This window comes from Schistosoma mansoni, assembly GCF_000237925.1.
Source record: "Schistosoma mansoni, WGS project CABG00000000 data, supercontig 0148, strain Puerto Rico, whole genome shotgun sequence".
NCBI classification, from domain to species: Eukaryota; Metazoa; Platyhelminthes; class Trematoda; order Strigeidida; family Schistosomatidae; genus Schistosoma; species Schistosoma mansoni.
In genome coordinates, this window is record NW_017386045.1 from 227046 (window position 1) to 246136 (window position 19091).

General features: G+C 34.9%; 2 protein-coding genes across 2 annotated transcripts; both read right to left on the reverse strand.

Annotated features, from left to right (window-relative positions):
* Window positions 1-1793: 1793 nt before the first annotated feature.
* Smp_196000 lies at window positions 1794-6783 on the reverse strand (the record flags this gene model as incomplete). Its single annotated transcript, XM_018799342.1, has 3 exons — window positions 1794-1981; window positions 4532-4980; window positions 6440-6783. 3 exons carry the CDS (start codon window positions 6781-6783, stop codon window positions 1794-1796), a joined length of 981 nt encoding a protein of 326 aa, XP_018646611.1.
* A 4692-nt stretch (window positions 6784-11475) lies between these two features.
* Smp_125140 lies at window positions 11476-18653 on the reverse strand (the record flags this gene model as incomplete). Its single annotated transcript, XM_018799353.1, has 2 exons — window positions 11476-11703; window positions 18618-18653. 2 exons carry the CDS (start codon window positions 18651-18653, stop codon window positions 11476-11478), a joined length of 264 nt encoding a protein of 87 aa, XP_018646612.1.
* Window positions 18654-19091: the final 438 nt, after the last annotated feature.

Sequence of the window (19091 nt, forward strand, 5' to 3'; positions counted from 1 at the left end):
AAACTACCTACAGAATGTATTCAATGTTCAAATCAGTGGAATCCAATCATCACTAAAATAACTTGACAAACATAACTTTGGTCAGTGGTTGATTAAACAGGAATATTTCAGTCCTATAGAAAGTCATTCAAAGGTCAAATAGTTTAGTGGTACAATTCCATTCTGTTAAAACTACATAATCCGCGTTAGAATCCTATAACAAGCATCGATGCCCTCAAGATTGAAAGGAAGAACTGGTACAACACCTAGGTCAAATAGGATTTGATATCAACTATCTCCGACCACATCATAATATCATCAAGTATTTGTAACCTTAAATAACTAGATGCGAAAGAAGAGTAATGGAATTAGATCAAGTTACTTACCATAAAAAGACAATTACCCAACATAAGCTAATAAATGATAAATAAAGTATCTTTTTTATTTACTTAATCAATGAATAAGGTGAAACTGATATTAATAGATGACCTATACTAAGTTATAAATAGCACAATTTTCAAGTAGTTATGTTGTAACCTATGCTGGAGTTTATCTTTTCTCTTTCTTTTAACAGATAACATTGTCCAATTCATTAATGGATGCCTTATTTTGATCTTCGTAAAAGTATCAGAATATCAGAAAGGGGCTTTATGCAAAGATTTTAGTAATTTTATAGGTAAAATCTTGAGTTAATTGAAGCTAGACCACCATGGAGAACCTGAAGGCACTGAATGGCCGTTTCGTCCTATTGTAAGACTCCTCAGTAGTGCGCACTCACGATCCCGCCTCGCGAAATTCAAATCTAGGATCTATCAGTCTCGCGCGCGAGCGCTTTACCTCTTGAAACATTGAGCCTCCATCCAACGGTGCTTATGTCTAACTTCAACCAATCCACGAAATAGGACTGAACGGCCGTCCAGTACTTTTAGGTTCTCCATGGTGGTCTAGCTTCAATCGGCTCATGATTGCAACTGTAAAATATTACAATAATTTTAGACTTATCATTCATTGTTAAGTCTGATAATGAAGTCATTAAATATTGATTATTCGCTTAAAGATTCTTTGGGTTTTTTTTTTGTGAAATATTCTATGAGAATTTTTAACTGTTACTGAGAAGAACAAAACCAAAATACAATGGAAAAATAAAATACTAAATTACTAATGTAGTGAACGAGAACACAAACGGGCATAATCAAGTGACTAGTGACCGAAATTGCATTTATCAAGTCATTTTAATGATGGTCGGTTTCCACTAATCCAAACATTGAATACATTCTGTAGGTAGTTTCAGATAACGATCGACACTAGCTGTGATGCTGTAGTGAATGAGAACACAAATGGCGACAGTCGAGTGTATCTGAATACATAATTACAGAATCTCTTACTAACAACTGAGAACCACACGATGAATACTTCATTTACAAAATGTCAATCCATCGTTTCAGATTTCATTGTTCCTTTGTTTCCACAGCAACCATTCTTTGTTGTCGCTCTCTTTTCTTCGATCTTCTTAACCTTCTGCCTTTAGGTATTTTACTTTTGATGATGATACCATACTACTTATATCTATCAACATCAGTAGTACACATCAAACTACATATGGTTTACGGAGAAATAAACACATAAAATGTAAGCTAAGGAAGTAAAAGATGTATGTTGATCTATGAAAAGTAAATGAAATTTGAATATACAAAAGAGTTTGTTGTAAACAATGGTCATATGAATTTGATGTGGTCAATTGACAACCATTTTGACAGTTTCTTTTATTGAAAGACAGTTCCCTTTCTTTTTTTAGTTGATTCATGTTACCATAGTTACTGTGTCATAATAATTTTAGATATAAATGTGGAAGACCATTTTTCGATGATACTATATAACCAAACACCAAACATTGGTCCAAACCAATATACAATAATATGATTTATTGGTGTAATATTACCAATACCCCATGATTGAATAAATGCATTAGCTGGATTTAAATACATTCCTGTCCATTCAAGACCTGAATAAATGAGATAAGCAATAGTAAACAATAGTATGATTATTATTATTATTATCAGAAGGGGTTTTCGTGGAGATTTAGTATTTTCATAGTTGAAAGCACCATCGGATGCTGGCTCAGTGGTCTATCGGTTAAGTGCTCCGGCGCGAGACCGGTAGGTCCTTGGTTCGAATCTCACGAGGCGGTATCGTGGATGCGCATTGCTGAGGAGTCCCATAATAGGGCGAAACGACCGTCCAGTGCTTCCAGGTTTTCCCTGATGGTCTAGCTTCAAATAACTCACGCTTTCAGCTATGAAGATAGTATGATTGAAAATGATATATTAATAAATCATTTAGTATCTTGTTGTCAGTTAACAACATATATCATATATCATATATATATACTATTGAGTGTATGACATTTCTGTCAGTTGACAGATAAGTGTAAGTTTTCGCGTGTTAAAGAAGAACCAACCTGAACTTGGATGATATGTATACACATCTACTAAGGTTACAACCACAGGCGTTGAAGTCGTTGAGCTTACCGGTATAAATGACATCTTACTATGTAGGTGAAATTTTTTAGTACATTATACAGCTTTATTACAGTTGATTAACCACTGTGTGTTGACTAATGTCGTGTATTTCAAGTCCTTGTTAGTGCTGTTCAAATTTTACCGATGGAGTTGCAATGTGACTACTTGTTTCAGTGATTCAACATAACGTGTACTGTGTTGAGATGTAAAGTGATCGTTTGAGGTAGTTGACAAGAAACACTGCTTGACCTATGTTTCGTGTTCTTTGGCATTCGTTAGTGAGATGCATCTGTAATCTTCAGGAAATCGATGCTCCATAAGGGGTTCGACCTCTAAAGTTCATAAATATGATATATTTATCATGAATATTAGAAAACAGTCTAATTATTGGTGAACAAAATTACTTCAACTGTTTGTTATCACTCTATCAATTCTAAACCAGAAAAATTTCAGCTCGTCACAAAAGTCAATTGATAAGCCTTCTCATTGAATGTATGATCCGGTTCCCAAGCTCTTCTAGTAATCCCCAGGCTAGATCAACACAGCAACTTGAACTTAAGAGAAAAGGGGTGAAATACCGGAAAAACACTTTACTCCAAAGGTTGATTTATGTACAGGAAATCTAGAGTTTTTATACTATTTTAAATGGCCTTGGGTTTTCGGAAAATTCTGAAACGCTACTAAACATAGTAGCAGTATAGATAATCACCTAATCAGAAACTCGACATGTGACTTTTCACTTTCTAAATGTTTCTGTTAAAACGTCTAGTGAATACTGATTAGATAAGATGATTCTCAACTTTTTCAGAGCGCTTGTCCGTTGTTGTTTCTTTTGAGGAGTTTTCTGTATCTCCTCAACATAAATCAGGTGTATTTTCTTTGGTTGATTATAATCTATATATATACCATAGAACGTTTCTATAAAAGTAGATGGACATACTTTGCATTACATTGTAGTGACCTGCTTTTCTCGACAAGAACGCGATTGGTATGATAGAAACAATTATTATCATAACCAATTGTACCAGCGATTGTTTTACTGTACTTGTTTAACTGTATCAAAGTCACTTCTCGTTCCATTATCCATCTTGTTGGTTCGAACCTTCTTACGCTCTACTCTTAGTGCCTGTGATCTTTGGCGCGTCTTGGTATTCATTCGATACCACGAGATTGCCAATAAATATACTTTATCTGGACTAATCACAGCTTTCTGGTTTACGAGCTATCAAAGGAATCAGGTCGATTTCATGCGCGTAATCTTATTGTAATGGTGATGATAGTCAATCAAGACTCGACGCCGTCTACAACATATATCCAAAAATGTATTAATTGAACTATGAGCTGATACAGAAGTTGATCATTAAGAAGTAAGCAGTTAATTTGGAAGCGATTTCGATGCCTAGCGAATACCTGTATGAATATTGTGTAGAGAACATCAATATCATATCTACTATCATGTAAATTACTGTCGATTTTACTATTGAAAGTATATGATGTCTAATTAGACTACATTTTTATGAGTGACTGTCTAACGTACGAGTTTTAGAAACTGTTGTGATGATCCTGAAAATTCCTCGCAATAGACATGACAAGCTCAGGAAACATTAAGAAGCATTTTATTCAATCAGCGTTCACTAGAAGTTTTGCTAGAAATATCGCGAAAATGAAAAGTCATATGTAGAGGTTCTGATTGGCTGATTACTACATTGCTATCATGTTCAGTAGTATTCTAGAATTCTTCAGAAAAACCCAAAGACTTCCAAAATACTATAAAAATCCTATATTTTCTGTACATAAATGAACCTTTGGAGTAAAGTGCTCCCTGCATATTTTGTACCTTTTCTCTCGTGTTCAAGTCGCTGTGTAGTTCTAGCTTGGAGGTTACGAGACTAGTATAGCGTTTAATCGAAAAGACTTAAACAAACTAGTGACTCTCTGGACTCCTCAGCAGTGCGCATCCACTTTTAAAATAGTTTGCGTACATGAAAGAATAATAAATTAGTAACTTAATTATATTGTAAGATACAACTTACCATAAGCTACCGATGTAAGAATAATTAATAATCTTACAATATAAGAAGTAAGATATTGTTTCCGTGTTAAATCACAAGGATTCGAGGCTTGGGACACTGTCGATTGAACTAAATTTGTAGAAGATGGTATTTGTGAAGCATGGTTAAGGTAATGTGAATTCCAACTTTCTAATATACATGAAAATAGACTATCCAGGTATAAGTCTACAAAAGTTGCCAGAGCTTCACATAAGAATCCAATACTGACTGTAACTTGTAAATCTGAAGTGTAATTGAGTAGATCTTCAGGATTTAACATTTTTAATGATAGTTCATAACGTGCTGAATGATAGTGAGTCAATTGTAATGACCACCAGTATATACATAATTTAAGAGCTATTGACGCAGATAAAAGTTGTAAAGTCCATGTGAAAATCAACCATATCGGTTGTGTTTGACCAAGTAGGAATCTTGAATATAAGGAAAAAGATATAAACTGTAATCATAAAAGTAACATCAAAAACTGATTTCGGTTAGACAGTCACTGAAAATTAGGAATTATTATGCAGTTGCTTTGTTCTAGTATGTTACTTCTTTGTTATATCCATTCAGAACCGCTTCTATGACCGAACCTAGAACCTTCAGGTTACACAACAAGAGCTTAGACATCAGACCACTTAGTTGACGTCCGATGGTTAACGATCTTAATTTTTATTAATTAGAGAAGTTGGGTAACTAGGTCATGAGTTTGATTCTTTATGAGGTCATGGATGTAACTACTGAAAGGTACCATACTTGGATGAAACAGGTGTCCAATACATTCTACTTTTTAATGTTTATTTGACCAGAGCTACTCCATGACTTAAAACTTCATATTCAACAATCACTAAGGCATCCTATAGTGAAACGTATGAAGGAGCTTCCAAGAAGGAGTTTGACAAAAGTCAACTACATTACAAATATAATATAATCGTAAAATGAGATGAAATTAAAAAAATAAAAAGCGGAGGAATCTAAACAATTTAGTAACAATGATAACCAGAAATAGTGAGCATCAAGAATATAGCTTGAAATGACATAAAGGAGCATATGCATAGAAGAATGATGTAATGGAGATCTATAAAAAGATAAGGAGCAAATAGAACTAAACCGTTGTGAAAGATTCTGAATGATGTCACCTAGCGTTTCCCATCACTCTTTGAAGTTGTTTCATGAACTTCAATAAGGTAGTTTGCGCCTAGAAACATGTCTCAGACCAACATTTGTCAACCTTATTTACTGATCTAAAGTTTCAGGTCTTATTCAAATAGTGCTCCAGGAGCTACGTATGCACAAGGGACTGAAAGTCGAACCAATCGATATTTACACGTCAATGAAGAATCCTAATATTTAAGTGTTCTGGGTAACTATTTTGTTCCAGTTCAAATCCTTCAACAGTAAACATGTAGGCCAATTAAAATGAAACATTTCAGAATATCACGTGACCATCATCCAGTTCCATTCATCAAATCCGTTTCATTTCTAACCTCGCAGAAATCAATTCATAACGTGGGTTACTTTCAAATGAACAATCTTCATTAGCATTCTGCTCTGATGATATGATTTCAGGTAATAAGAACAACTTGCTCAAATCTATTGTTTGTATTATAATGTATCGCTTACATCGGTCTAGAATCGGATGTCATTTGTATTAAATTAAGGAGATCTGTATTCAATGAAAAACAGTTATGTATGGTATCGAATTTGAATTTCATTATCTGAGATCACACTAAAGAATGCCCAGAATTTCAAGATCTTCCAATAGGTGTGATACTGCTAAGAAGGTTCAAACGTGCTAACTAGTACTTTCTCGATTCAATAGATCAGTAACCAACTCTACATGAGGATTAAAGTTATTCATTTAATAAAGTTGAACATAAATATTATCACCTGTACCATGGATTACAAGGATTTCCGTAAGCATCCAATGAAACAAATAGACTTGAACGAATACAATTTAATGCGATAGCAAATAGAAATCCCCAATAACCAAAAACTTCACGAACAATCCAACATTCTAAACTGCATGCACAAAGTTCAATTGTAGCCACAGCATCTAACAAGGCTAACAATAAATTTGGCTTTAAATAAAGATGATTGTATATTAGATTTTTGATATTTACGAATGGAAATTTAGCAAGCAGCTTTGAATTAATTAAACTCTTTGTGGATTCCTTAGTCGTTTGAGTAGAATTGACAGAGTTGAATAACTGAAATAGAAATATAACAGTCATTGATAAATATGTATAAAGATCAGATGAATCTCAATAATGAAATACATTTGTTTCAATAGTGTAGTGTACCAAGCTACATATTTCATAAAGCAACTTAATGCATGCTAAGGGATGTTGGACCGAGACATATATGACTTCAGTAATATGAATTTTAGAAAAAAATACATTGGGTCGTTATTAATGAACGGACAGAGTTGGATGGAGAATGCTGGTGAGCGGCCTATGCTCCTCGACGAGGGGTAACAGGCGTAAGTAAGTAAGTAAGTAAGTAAGTAAGTAAGTAAGTAAGTAAGTAAGTAAGTAAGTAAGTAAGTAAGTAGGTAAGTAAGTAAGTAAGTAAATAAGTAAGTTATTAATGAACAGCACAGATCATTTGAGTTTCATAAAGGGCAAGTTGCAACCTGAAAATGTTAACGTACTATATTAAAAGATTAGATTTAAACGATTCACTTATTTATAGAAGGGGGTTTTGTGGAGATGTCTAACACCGTTGGATGCCGGCTCAGTAGTCTATCGGTTAAGTGCTCTGGTGCGAGACTGGTAGGTCCTGGATTGGAATCTTGCAAGGCGGGATCGTGGATGTGCACCGCTGAATCGTCCCACAATAGGACGAAACGGTCGTCCAGTGCTTCCAGGTTTTCCATTGTGGTCTAGATTCGAATGACTCATGATTTCAACTACATAAAAATTACTTAAATTACCACAAAACCCTCTTCTGATAATGATCATATGCTCACTAGTGACTGGCTCCATGAGGTATTTTCTGGAGTTCTAGTGAGAAGCAGTAACCAGTGATGTTCAACCAGATCTGTTGGGAGTTATCAACTCGCTGAAGACATTGGTGAGTGGTTGCTCGATTCGTTTATTTATCACGCTAAATCTTATACAACCGAGAACAGTTTATATGTACTGCAACAAACTGCACATAATATTGTTAACGGACTTATCAGTTAGATAGATAGATAGATAACGTATTACAAAAATCACAACATAGCCTCTAGTGGTATGGCAGTGAATAAGAACACCAGTGGGTACAACCAAACGCATTTGTGGAAATAACAGAATTTCTTAGTAAAATCCAATAACCATATAGTAAATTCTTCATTTACAAAATATTAATCAATCGTCTCAGAAATCATTGTTCTTTCGTTTCCACACCAATCATTGTATGTTTTCGTTCTCTTTTCTTTGATCTTCCTAACCTTCTGCCACGAGGCATTTCACTTTCGATTGATGATACATACTACTTATATCTGTCGACATCAGTAGCACACCATAGTATTATAAATTACTGATATGATGCTTAATAACAGTATATAGCATGAAGTCATTCACATGATCATGTTAAGAAAATAGGTGAAGTAAGTATAGTTAATGACATTGACTGTGTAGTTTTAACAGACAAACTTTAGAGTAGATTAACAATGTGATAACAAGAAGTGATTATTAGGAAGGAAGGAACATGGTGAAGCCTAGTAGGCCTTTCTGGAGAAAAGTGCTACATAGAAGCAAGTTACAACTACCGGGGCTAGATAGTTGTTTTTGCACTGCTCATGCAGAATCATTACATAACACTTTCTTTTTTTTTCGGGGGGGGGCATGGCATTCATCCCATGTACTAACGTTAGTGGTAATACAGGTGATGGAGATCGGCCTAACCAACCACTCTACCTACAAAGAGTCATTGCATAACTATTGAGAGTTCAAAAAGTTTGTAAAAGAATGAGTCTTCCCAAAAAATGAAGTGATTATTATTATTAAATAAGAGAGTCAAATAAATACATTTGCCTGTTTTGTTGGTGATCTGTAAACAAGTAAGTAAAAGTTATTATTAAACTAGATGTATCAAGGTCAGCAAGATTAATTTTACACCATGCAACTTAAACTCTGAAATCATTAATAATGGTGTGTTATCGATCGAGTGCGTTCTTGCCCACTTAATATATATATTTATGAATGTGCTGGTTCTCGGCAATTAGAGAGGAATGAATTATCGATCAGAACAGTGTTACACAAAAGCCGTACGAGCAGCAATTGATAGACTGGGTCTAATTCAGGAATGATAAATCGTATAATAATAGTCTATAGATCAAAATAAAGCTTATAATATAAGAGGGATGCGAATATGAATAGTTTAATTACTTAACAATTATAGAATAGGAAATATACGTATCATATTGGTTCATAAATAGTTCTCAAAAGGTACCATTCATAAATCTCCACGGGATATAACAAACGGTTTCATCATTGTTCCTATGTAAAATGTGATCACATCCAACACAGTTAAATTATAAATGTGATAAATCATTTACTTTCACAATTTTTTTATGTCGACTTGTTACGTCTTTCGTAGTAACCTAAATAAGGTGATCAGCTTACGTAATTGAATGAATGTAGATATACGTAAATGCTGTCGTTTTTGTTTGTGAGTGACATGTGATATCTTGGTAGAAATGTGCCTTATACGAAGCAAAAACTCACTTCAGTATATGTTATAAACTTAAGGATGCTTGTTATAACACTAGGGCTTCTTGTTATAACAGTCATTTCACTTATTACACGTATGTGGGACGTTAATTTACCTTAGACAAATATCTACACTAGATTCCCTCACCCCAGTGTCGTCTATTCTACAGGACTTCAACACACAACTCAGATCAAGAACATGAGATTAGCCTGACTAGAACGTCAATATATTTCCACACCAAGATCCGAAAACAGGGAACAGTCAATCAATAATAATAAGGATAGGGGAATATATAACACGTATAACACCTGTCACACTATCTACATGTCTGACTCATCAAGACGACCAATCATTGTCATTCTCGTCCACACATCAGTACATTTGATTTTGACTGGAGATATCTGTGGTATTCAAAAAGTGGTGCATCTGTGTTAGACTGAGAAAAAGATACTGTGAAGTGTAAATGACGTAGAAGTTGTTAAGTGAGTTAGCTGTAAAACTTAATTTAGCTGCTTAACTACAACCAAATCAATAAGTAGGGAAGTTGATTTACAGCTTCTGAGTGACAGGTTTGAATCTATGACAAGGAACTGGAATTTGAAAATCTTAACAATACTACTGGCACTACTGAAACTACAATGTTATTCAAAGTTGTATACAAGAATTTTTTACTTTCTAAATTAATGAACAAATGATGTCACTTAAGAAATAACTAACCAAACTAACATAATATATAGTGGAATAATTCATCAGCTGACGGTTTTAGAATATCTGACAATTTAGTACAAAAAAAATCAACAGTCAAATAGCAACATAAATTTTGAATCTTTGACATGAACTTTCACTAAACAAAAAAGTAAAGATTTGGTGATCCATCAAAAGCGATTTTAATATTGAAACGCATGTTCAACAGGGTATTGTTAAACAGAATAAGGGACTCCGTAGACACCCAACTTCGAGATCAACAGGCTGGATTTCATAAGGATCGATTGTGTACAGACTAAATCGCAACTCTACGAATCATTGTGGAACAATCAATTGAATGGAATTCATCACTCTACATCAACTTCATTGACAATGAGAAAGCGTTTGATAGCGTGGACAGGACAGCACTATAGAGGCTTCTTAGACACTACGGCGTGTCTGAGAAGATAGTCAATATCATACGGAATCCCTATGATGGATTAAACTACAAAATCGTTCATGGAGGACAACTCACCGACTCAATCGAGGTAAAGACCGGTGTTAGGCAAGGTTGCTTACACGCACCCTTTCTCTTTCTCCTGGTGACCGACTGGATCATGAAGACGTTAACATCTGGAGTGAAACACGGGATATAGTAGACAGGCAGGATGCAGCTGGACGATTTAGACTTCACAGATGATCTGGCTTTTCTATCACACACGCAACAACAAATGCAGGAGAAGACAGCCAGTGTAGCAGCCGCCTCAGCAGCAGTAGGTCTCCATATAAACAAAGGGAAAAGCAAGACTCACCTATACAACACAACATGCATTAATCGAATTACACTTGACGGAGAAGCTTTGAAGGATGTGAAGACCTTTAAGTATCTGGGCAGCATCATCGATGAACACGGTGGATCTGATGCAGATGTGAAGACGCGGATCAGCAAGGCAGGAACAGCATATTTACAACTAAAGAACATCTGGAACTCAAAACGATTGTCAACCCACACCGAGATCAGAATTTTTGATACAAATGTCACAACAGTTCTACTGTATGTAGTGGAGACGTGGAGAACTACGAAAGCCATTATCCAGAAGATACAGGTGTTTATTAACAATTGTCTACACAATATACTTCGGATCCGCTGGCCAGACACTATCAGCAACAAGCTACTGTGGGAGGGAACAAACCAGATTCCAGTGGATGAAGAAATCAGAAAGAAGCGCTCGGAGTGGATAGGACACATATTGAGGAAATCACCCAACTGCGTCACAAGGGTTGGAGAATGCTGGTCGGCGGCCTATGCTCCATTGGGAGTAACAGGCGTAAGTAAGTAAGTAAGTAAATAAGCTAATTAAGCATTGATATTGGAAACCAAAGGGCACAAATGTTTTACTATGAATACATTGTTCCGTAAGTAGATATTCTGATTTTTTACATTCAACAATACATGTTCCTAGACTTCATAAGTAAATCAACTTCCCAATGTAATAATTTCAATCTCAGTCTATACAAGGAGGAAGTTTATTTTGTCCGTTTTAAACGTGAAACCGAAAGACAAGAACACTTTTAAAAAGTAATAAAATGTTATTCAATAAAACCATTATGTGCCAAGTTACCCAAAGTAATAGATTTCTTAATAACCATGATAACAGAGTGATTGATGTCCAAAATAAAGCCACAAACAATGTAGTTGTTGTCATAACACTGGTATACATTGATCCCTCCAGTTTTATCGATTCATTTGATTCATTCATAATTGTTATCTGTCAAGAAATAGAATTTTAAAGTTAAAGAAAATCGGTACAGTAATAGACTTTAGTTTAGAGAGCTAAATTATTATTTCTTTTAAAATAAGAATCTTTATGAGGATGAATAACAACTGGATAGAACTGAAAAGGAAGGCCCAGGATTGAGTTGGATGGAGAATGCTGGTAAGCGGCTTATGAACCTCGACGAGGGGTAACAGGTGTAAGTAAGTAAGTTATGAGGATAAATCTATAAGTTAGTGACTTTATGTATTATATAGTTGTTTAAAACCAAGTCATCATCTACTAAGTTACTAACTATAAACTTTTTAAGCCACAAATGCGTAGTATTTCCTAAAGATAACGATCATCCGTTAGATTTGCCAATGTTTACAGCAGTTTCTCTGTAATTTCGGTCATATAGCACAAAGTTGGGATATATAACTATTATATACACCATGCTTATTACTTGTGTAGTGAACAAGAACACGGATGGGGACAATCGGATATACTTTTGAGCACAACATCACAGAATATCTCATTAAAATATGAGAATTATATAGTGAACAGTTAATTTGCAAAATTACAATCGATTATCTCCACCTCGACTGTTTCTTCTGCAAATATCCGTTCATAGTCTTCGATTATAATTGTTCATGCATTTTCGTACCAATTACGTACCGTTCCTGCTCTCTCCTTATCGATCTTCTACTGAAATATATTCAATGCTCGACCATCAACATATACTACTTATGTGGATATCAGTAACTCACACCACACTTGTACTTGAAAAACGAGGAACTACTACAATTCCCATGACACAAAGTAAAGTCAAAGAAAACTGGTACATAGAGACAATCCTAGTTGAAAATACATTCATTTATATATTGATTGCCCAGAATTCTAACAAATCATGTGCTGTATATCACGTTAATCATAGATCATCTTAAGTTAATACAAAGAATATCTTATCTTTAATAAACATCACATTGATATCAATCAATGTAATAGTAAATAAACTAATACAATAATGAAAAGTAAAACGAACGTTACATTGAATAATCATCATATTGAATATAAAACAAACAAAAGTAATATTGAACAAGTAGTACAATGTATTAAAATGGTTTAAATAATCTTTCCTGGTTAGGAGCTGTTATAGCGAGTTAGTTTTCTACTGGATGGGGACACTGACCCTATACCCAACCCTCCTCCTTTATCCGGGCTTAGGACCGGCAGCAGCCCCCCGAAAGACTACAGGCGGAGTACAATATGTTAATAACTTAATTTTTTACTTTACAAAATTATGATACTAATATCTTACTTATTGATTGCAATATATGGAATAATAAATAAATTTAATTATAATTGGGAAAATTTATACTTCTTGATAATAAAAAGTTCAATAATTAAGATCATGAATCAATTGAAGCTAGACTACTATGGAAAACCTGAAAGCACTGAATGACTGTTTTGTCCTGTTGTAGGACTCCTCAGCAGTGTGCATCCACGATCCTGCCTCGCGAGATTTGAACCCAGGTCCTATCAGTCTTGCGTGCGAGCTAATAATATGTTACAATTATTCACCTTGAACTTGTAAATTAGATTCAATTTTATACTAATCGGTTTATACGTTTTTTCATAAATTAACTAAACAAATAAAGATACTGATGACCTGGGTGTGAAGAAAACTTGTTAGCTTCTAGTAGTCTGATATATTTTAGCGAATGTTGCAATGAAACAAAATGTATAGTAATGTCTAGATTGATTTTTAAATGAAACTTTCAGGATTATAGAATTACTTCTATTTTAAGAGATTAAAGTTACTTAATATAGTTGTATAAGCTTTTATTGTTTTGTAGACTTCTGTCTACAAATGCTAAACATGAGCTAGGTCATCAGTTTTTTCTATAGTAAATGTAGTTGAGATCATGTGTCATTTGAAGCTAGACCACTATGGAAAAACTGGAAAGCACTGGGACGGCCATTTCGTTCTATTGTGGGACGATTCAGCAGTGCACATCCACGATCCCACCTCGCAAGATTCGAACCCAGGACCTTTCAGTCTCCCGTGTGAGCACTTAACCGATAGACCACTGAGCCGGCATCCAATGCTGTGTGACAAGCTACTTTTGTTAACTCGCAAAAAGCTTTTTAATAGCTCATATATTCATTTCATACATCAATGGCTTGTTGTTGTGTTTTTTATAGCATTTGCTTTAACAAGATTAGTAAAGGGTCTTTTCAAACTCTTTTACAATGAGCAATTAAAACATCTGAACCTTTTTCCCCTATTTTAGCTTAGAACGCGAGGTAAACTAATTTTGGCATTCATTATGTTTAATAACTACATGGGTTTTATTACGTTTTATCCTTCTGTTCTCTCCAGAACTAATCATCTCCGAGTCCATAACAAGAAGGTTCAAAAACTATGATCCAACAAACTTGAAGTACGGTTTCGATCCTTCTTTGAAGTGGTCAATGACAAGAACGCCTCACCAGAGCAATTCGTATCAGCGTGTGGTGTTTGTATGATCTAATAATTTTTTTGTACTCAACCTCTGCCTGATTTCGAATTCTAAATACAATAAGTTCTTCTGTGCTCGCTTAGTTCTTTCTGGCTTAAATTACACTATTCTGGGAATTCCTAATTCGCATAATAAGCCAAACACTTCTAATAATCACATTGCCGTCGTGATAGAGCTTGTGATGGAACATTTGGACATGTATTCAAATTCTGAAGCCTTAGAAAATCACAAGGAAAGGTAAGAAATTAAAAGCATGACCAAGAATAGTGTGAAGGATGACGGAACTGTCCCTCGTTTCCTCACATTCATTCGGAAGGATGCCTACTGCTTATTAAAAGCTTTGGCATTTCCAGAAAGGCCTATTTCACTTTCTTATGCAACTCTCAAGGAACATTCAATAAATCATGTAAAGTGCACTGGTTTCGAATGTCGTGAAAGAGCAAACCTTTCTGAAATGATTCTTCAAAATAGACCGAAAGGTTAAGGAATTTATTCTGGAATTGCAAAAACAAGCTTCCAAATGCAATATTGATGATCAACTTCATGTGCAGGTGTGGGATCAATTTATTGCAAGAATTAACATACCAGATCTGGAGAGGGGGCTGTAAAAAATATCTAACTGTGCTTTTCAAGATGTCAGAACTGCATATATTAACTACCGAGCAGTGAATAGACTTGATATCCAATCGATGAAAATTTCTAACACTTTGCTCAGTCATCATGATGAAATACAATCTCAGGGTTGATCAAACTCGCGTTTGTTTATTAGTGATCCTTATTCTCGTGGAAGTACGGAAGGTGATTCAACAAGGAATCTCAAAGCTAATCAAAGAAATGAGCGCAAGTTTGATACATATTTACTCTGTGTTAAGTATCACTAACGCAATTCATGATTCTTTCGTCATGCCAAATGCTTTAATTGTTATATAATGGAGCACATCCAGTCAATCTGTAAAACTACTGTCCCTTTCGTCTCTACTAATACTAAACTTTGTAATTTGAATACTATTGATTAATGTGCTTCCAATGATCATGTGTTAGTCTTATTTACAACTTCCAATAGGTTGCTTCATATTAAAAAACGATCATGTCTATCTAGTGGTGCTTTTCATGGTTTTGTTGTCGACATTGGTAGTATCAAGTCCGTCATTTCGATTGAGAGGTTGAGATCATTAAATCTCAATGATATAATTATACCTACCAAAGTTCCTATTTCAAGTATCACCGGTCATGAACTTATTATCCCGGGATATTGTAATCTGTTAATCAGAAATGATAAATCTTCAGCTAAAAATTGTGAATTTCTCATTACTGAGCTTGGACCGCCTATATTATGTTTATAAAATTTAAGAATGCTTCAGAGTCAGCTCTCCTTATTGACTAATGAAAATGATTCTAATGATGTTTTGATGACCTGTGAGTTACAGAATTGAACTGAGTAAAAATATGCATGATTTCAGAGCGCTCTCATGCCCATGTGCAAGCCAGAAATTTCAAATCCCTAAAAACAGAAGTTGATTCTACTATTGATGCAAAGATAAAGTACCCTGAGAGGAGAAAGTTTATCAGTGCAGAATTACCAAACTGAACGTAAAAAAACTAATGAAATCTATCAGACAAAGATGTTTTCGTAAAAGAATCACTTTTCTACAATCCATGGAAGACCTACCGAAACAGATTGTAGCTGTAAATAATTCCACAAAATCAATAGCTCTTTAAGTGTTCGACATTGGATGCTGACCACATTGTTTAAGTGGACTTCTTTAAATGATAGCTTTCGGTCATGCATTCGTACCAGATCACGTTTCGAACCAGCGTGGGACAAAGCTCCTACGTTCGCTAGCCAGATCAGAATAAACGTTTCTCGATATATTGATAACGTATCAAATATATCTTTCCTAACTCTTCTCGTCTGACTTCTGATTTCCATTGGTTGGGGAAAGCTTCGAATATAGAAGGTGTTACTGGTCGCTAGTTGTCAAACTAGAAAACTAGTTGTATCTTCAAGATCCATAAATCTGTGACTCAGATGTGACAACAAATGAATGCATCACGAAGACCCAGGTGCGTTTGTTACAACTTCAGTTGTTCAACTTAATGCTAAAGAGCATATTCTAGATCAGACAGAGAATGTATTCAAAACATAGTCTGACGGACGTACAATGAACCTGAGAAGACGTCCAATTGACTACAGAAACCTAGATTCCATTTTAAGCTGTTGAGGTTGTGGTGTTTGTATGATCTAATAAGTTTTTTATAATTGACCTCTCCCTGATTTCGAATTCTAAATACAATAAGTTATTTTGTGCTCACCTAGTTCTTTTTGGCTTGAATTGCACTATTCTGTGGATTCCTAACTCGTATATTAATTCGAATACTTCTAACTGTCATACAGAACCATCACTGTACTTTTAAAACGGAGAGATTGTATAGCTACTTGGAAATATACCGAAAGATCTAACACAGATCCACCTACATACTATCCTTATTACTGAAGACAATTATTAGAACGTTTAAATTTATTTAGTTCATCACAATTGTGTGCTTCATTAGCCAAATATATAACGTTTTATGTCGATTCAAATTAAATAAAGTTTAACGCAGCCGTTATACAATGCAAAAGGCCTTAAAACTGTTACTAAACCCTGTCATTGGAAGTCACTTGTTCGCATTATGTTATATGAAGATCACTATTGATGCACGAGATAAAACAGGCCTCATATGTTATGGAAATTTACGTGAATTCGTAAAAAAACACCATACATGAAAAATAAAGCTCCTAAAAGAATATAAAGCAAACTTGTTCTCACCCTCGAAAACCGATACGTTCTAATATAAACATATGAGTTGTGCTGCAAATGGATGGCCTTGAAAGAAAATGATAAGCTCTCGTATAAAGAAGAAAGCATTTTACGACGACCACTTGATATTTCTATCGATCTGTGAAATATATACATAATTCATTTTCGGAAACTTTTTGAACAAGTAAAAACTGTAATAAATGAAATCAGTGCTTTAAAGCAAATTTTAACTCGAGTGGAATGTAGGGAAACGGTTTTTTAAATGGAGATGAACTTGTTTAGCTGGCTTAGTTTTGGATAACGAGTTAGAATATGTACAGATACATGTGTTATATTGTGCAGGTGGATAGCACAAAAGTTCCTCCTAATAGACTAATGCCAGGAGAATAAATAGTATTTGTAAGCTTATTCATGAAGGCGATGGGATCAATTATGAGAACTGGGGGATAAAAATTTACGAATTTTTCTGGAAGTCAAAGTGCAGTTCACTTCAGCAGAAGTGTTTCTGTTTCCCTTAGAGGATTAACAGCTCTGTATAAGATATCTAACTGACGATGAAATCGTTTACTTTAAATTACTTACGCCTGTTTCTCCCAATGGAGTATAAGCCGCTGACCAGCATTCTCCAACACACTCTGTCTTGAGCCTTCTTTTCTAGTTCTGTCTAGTCGTTATTCATTCTTCTCATATCTGTTTCCCTTTCTCGGCGTAATGCGTTCTTCTCCCTTGACTTTCAGAATTCCATGTGACAGCTTGCTTTGTGCTTTTATTCAAATATCTGTATGTCACAAGTTGTCATGTAAGTGTATTGTCTCCACTTTGTCATTTTTGAGTTCTTTCGCTGTTAAATTATGGCATTACGAAGAACTAGTTTCTATGTTGTTTCCAATTCTTCGGTCAACAATGCTATACACGAGGTTTTTTATCGCACATAATCGTTTGCGCTACACAATATGCCTTTTAGGTGAACTAGCAACTCACATATAACTGCTGTAGCCGCTTGAAGAGTGACACTCGTATGAATTTGCTAAGTGGAACGCCTGCTGATCAGCGAGCTGCAGTCTAACTGAACGATAATAATGTGGATGAAATTAATATCAATATTAAATTCCTGTGCATTATGTCTGCTGAAGTCTTTATCTCAGTGTATGTGTAAAACGTCTGCGGAGCGGGGTATCTGCACTGATTCGGGTGACAGATCGAAGCTATCAATGAACGTCTCGAAAACCAAACACCTCGCGATCGAAATTTAAAAGTATCGCCCGGATAGTATGAGAGACGGAACTAAATCATTCAGGTTTGCTTCTTTCCATCCTAATATCGTGTGTGTACTAACTGATGATTCTTTTGTACTTGAATACAGGCTTACTACGAACTTCAAGGATAATACGTCTAGTTGTATTTATCTAGTTATATCTGCCTGAAATTCCACTATTTCGGGAATTCTTTCTTTGAAAATTAGCCTTTTTCTGCTTCCAGTTCAACAATTTACTTCAACCCACTGATGCGTCAGGAGAGAATATTGAGACTCAAGGTTTTTAAAAGATTTATCGTTACCACCCTATTAAACCAAGATTATACTGTGTTCTGCCAACAAAAATACTTTGGAAGGTGTCGTCATCAATAGTCCTTTGGTCATGGGAGATAAGTATGTGGATGCTGATTATTTGATTAAATGAGATTAACCCGTTGATATGCCAACTGATTCTTATCTTGTGATGGTAAAAAGAATAGCCAGCGTAACAAAGGCAAATTAATAACGACAAGTTTTTTGAAAATTTAAAACTAATCTGTAACAGCATTAGACCGACAAAAATGCGTATAAATGGTTCGTAAAATAATCGTACTACTACAAATGGTTCATGTAGTTTGCACTATACAATTGCAAGTAACAAATCTATGACAGTATCTAGGTAGCTTACGCGTTACTTTAAAGTATTCTCATAAAATCAGAAAGTGCTGTCTTAAGTATTGTTAATGAAGTGAATCACTCATTTGGTTCTTTTGTACTTCAGTTAAGACTTAACCACTCATTTTTACGATATCATCGACTCTTTTAGAAGATTTATGCAATGTT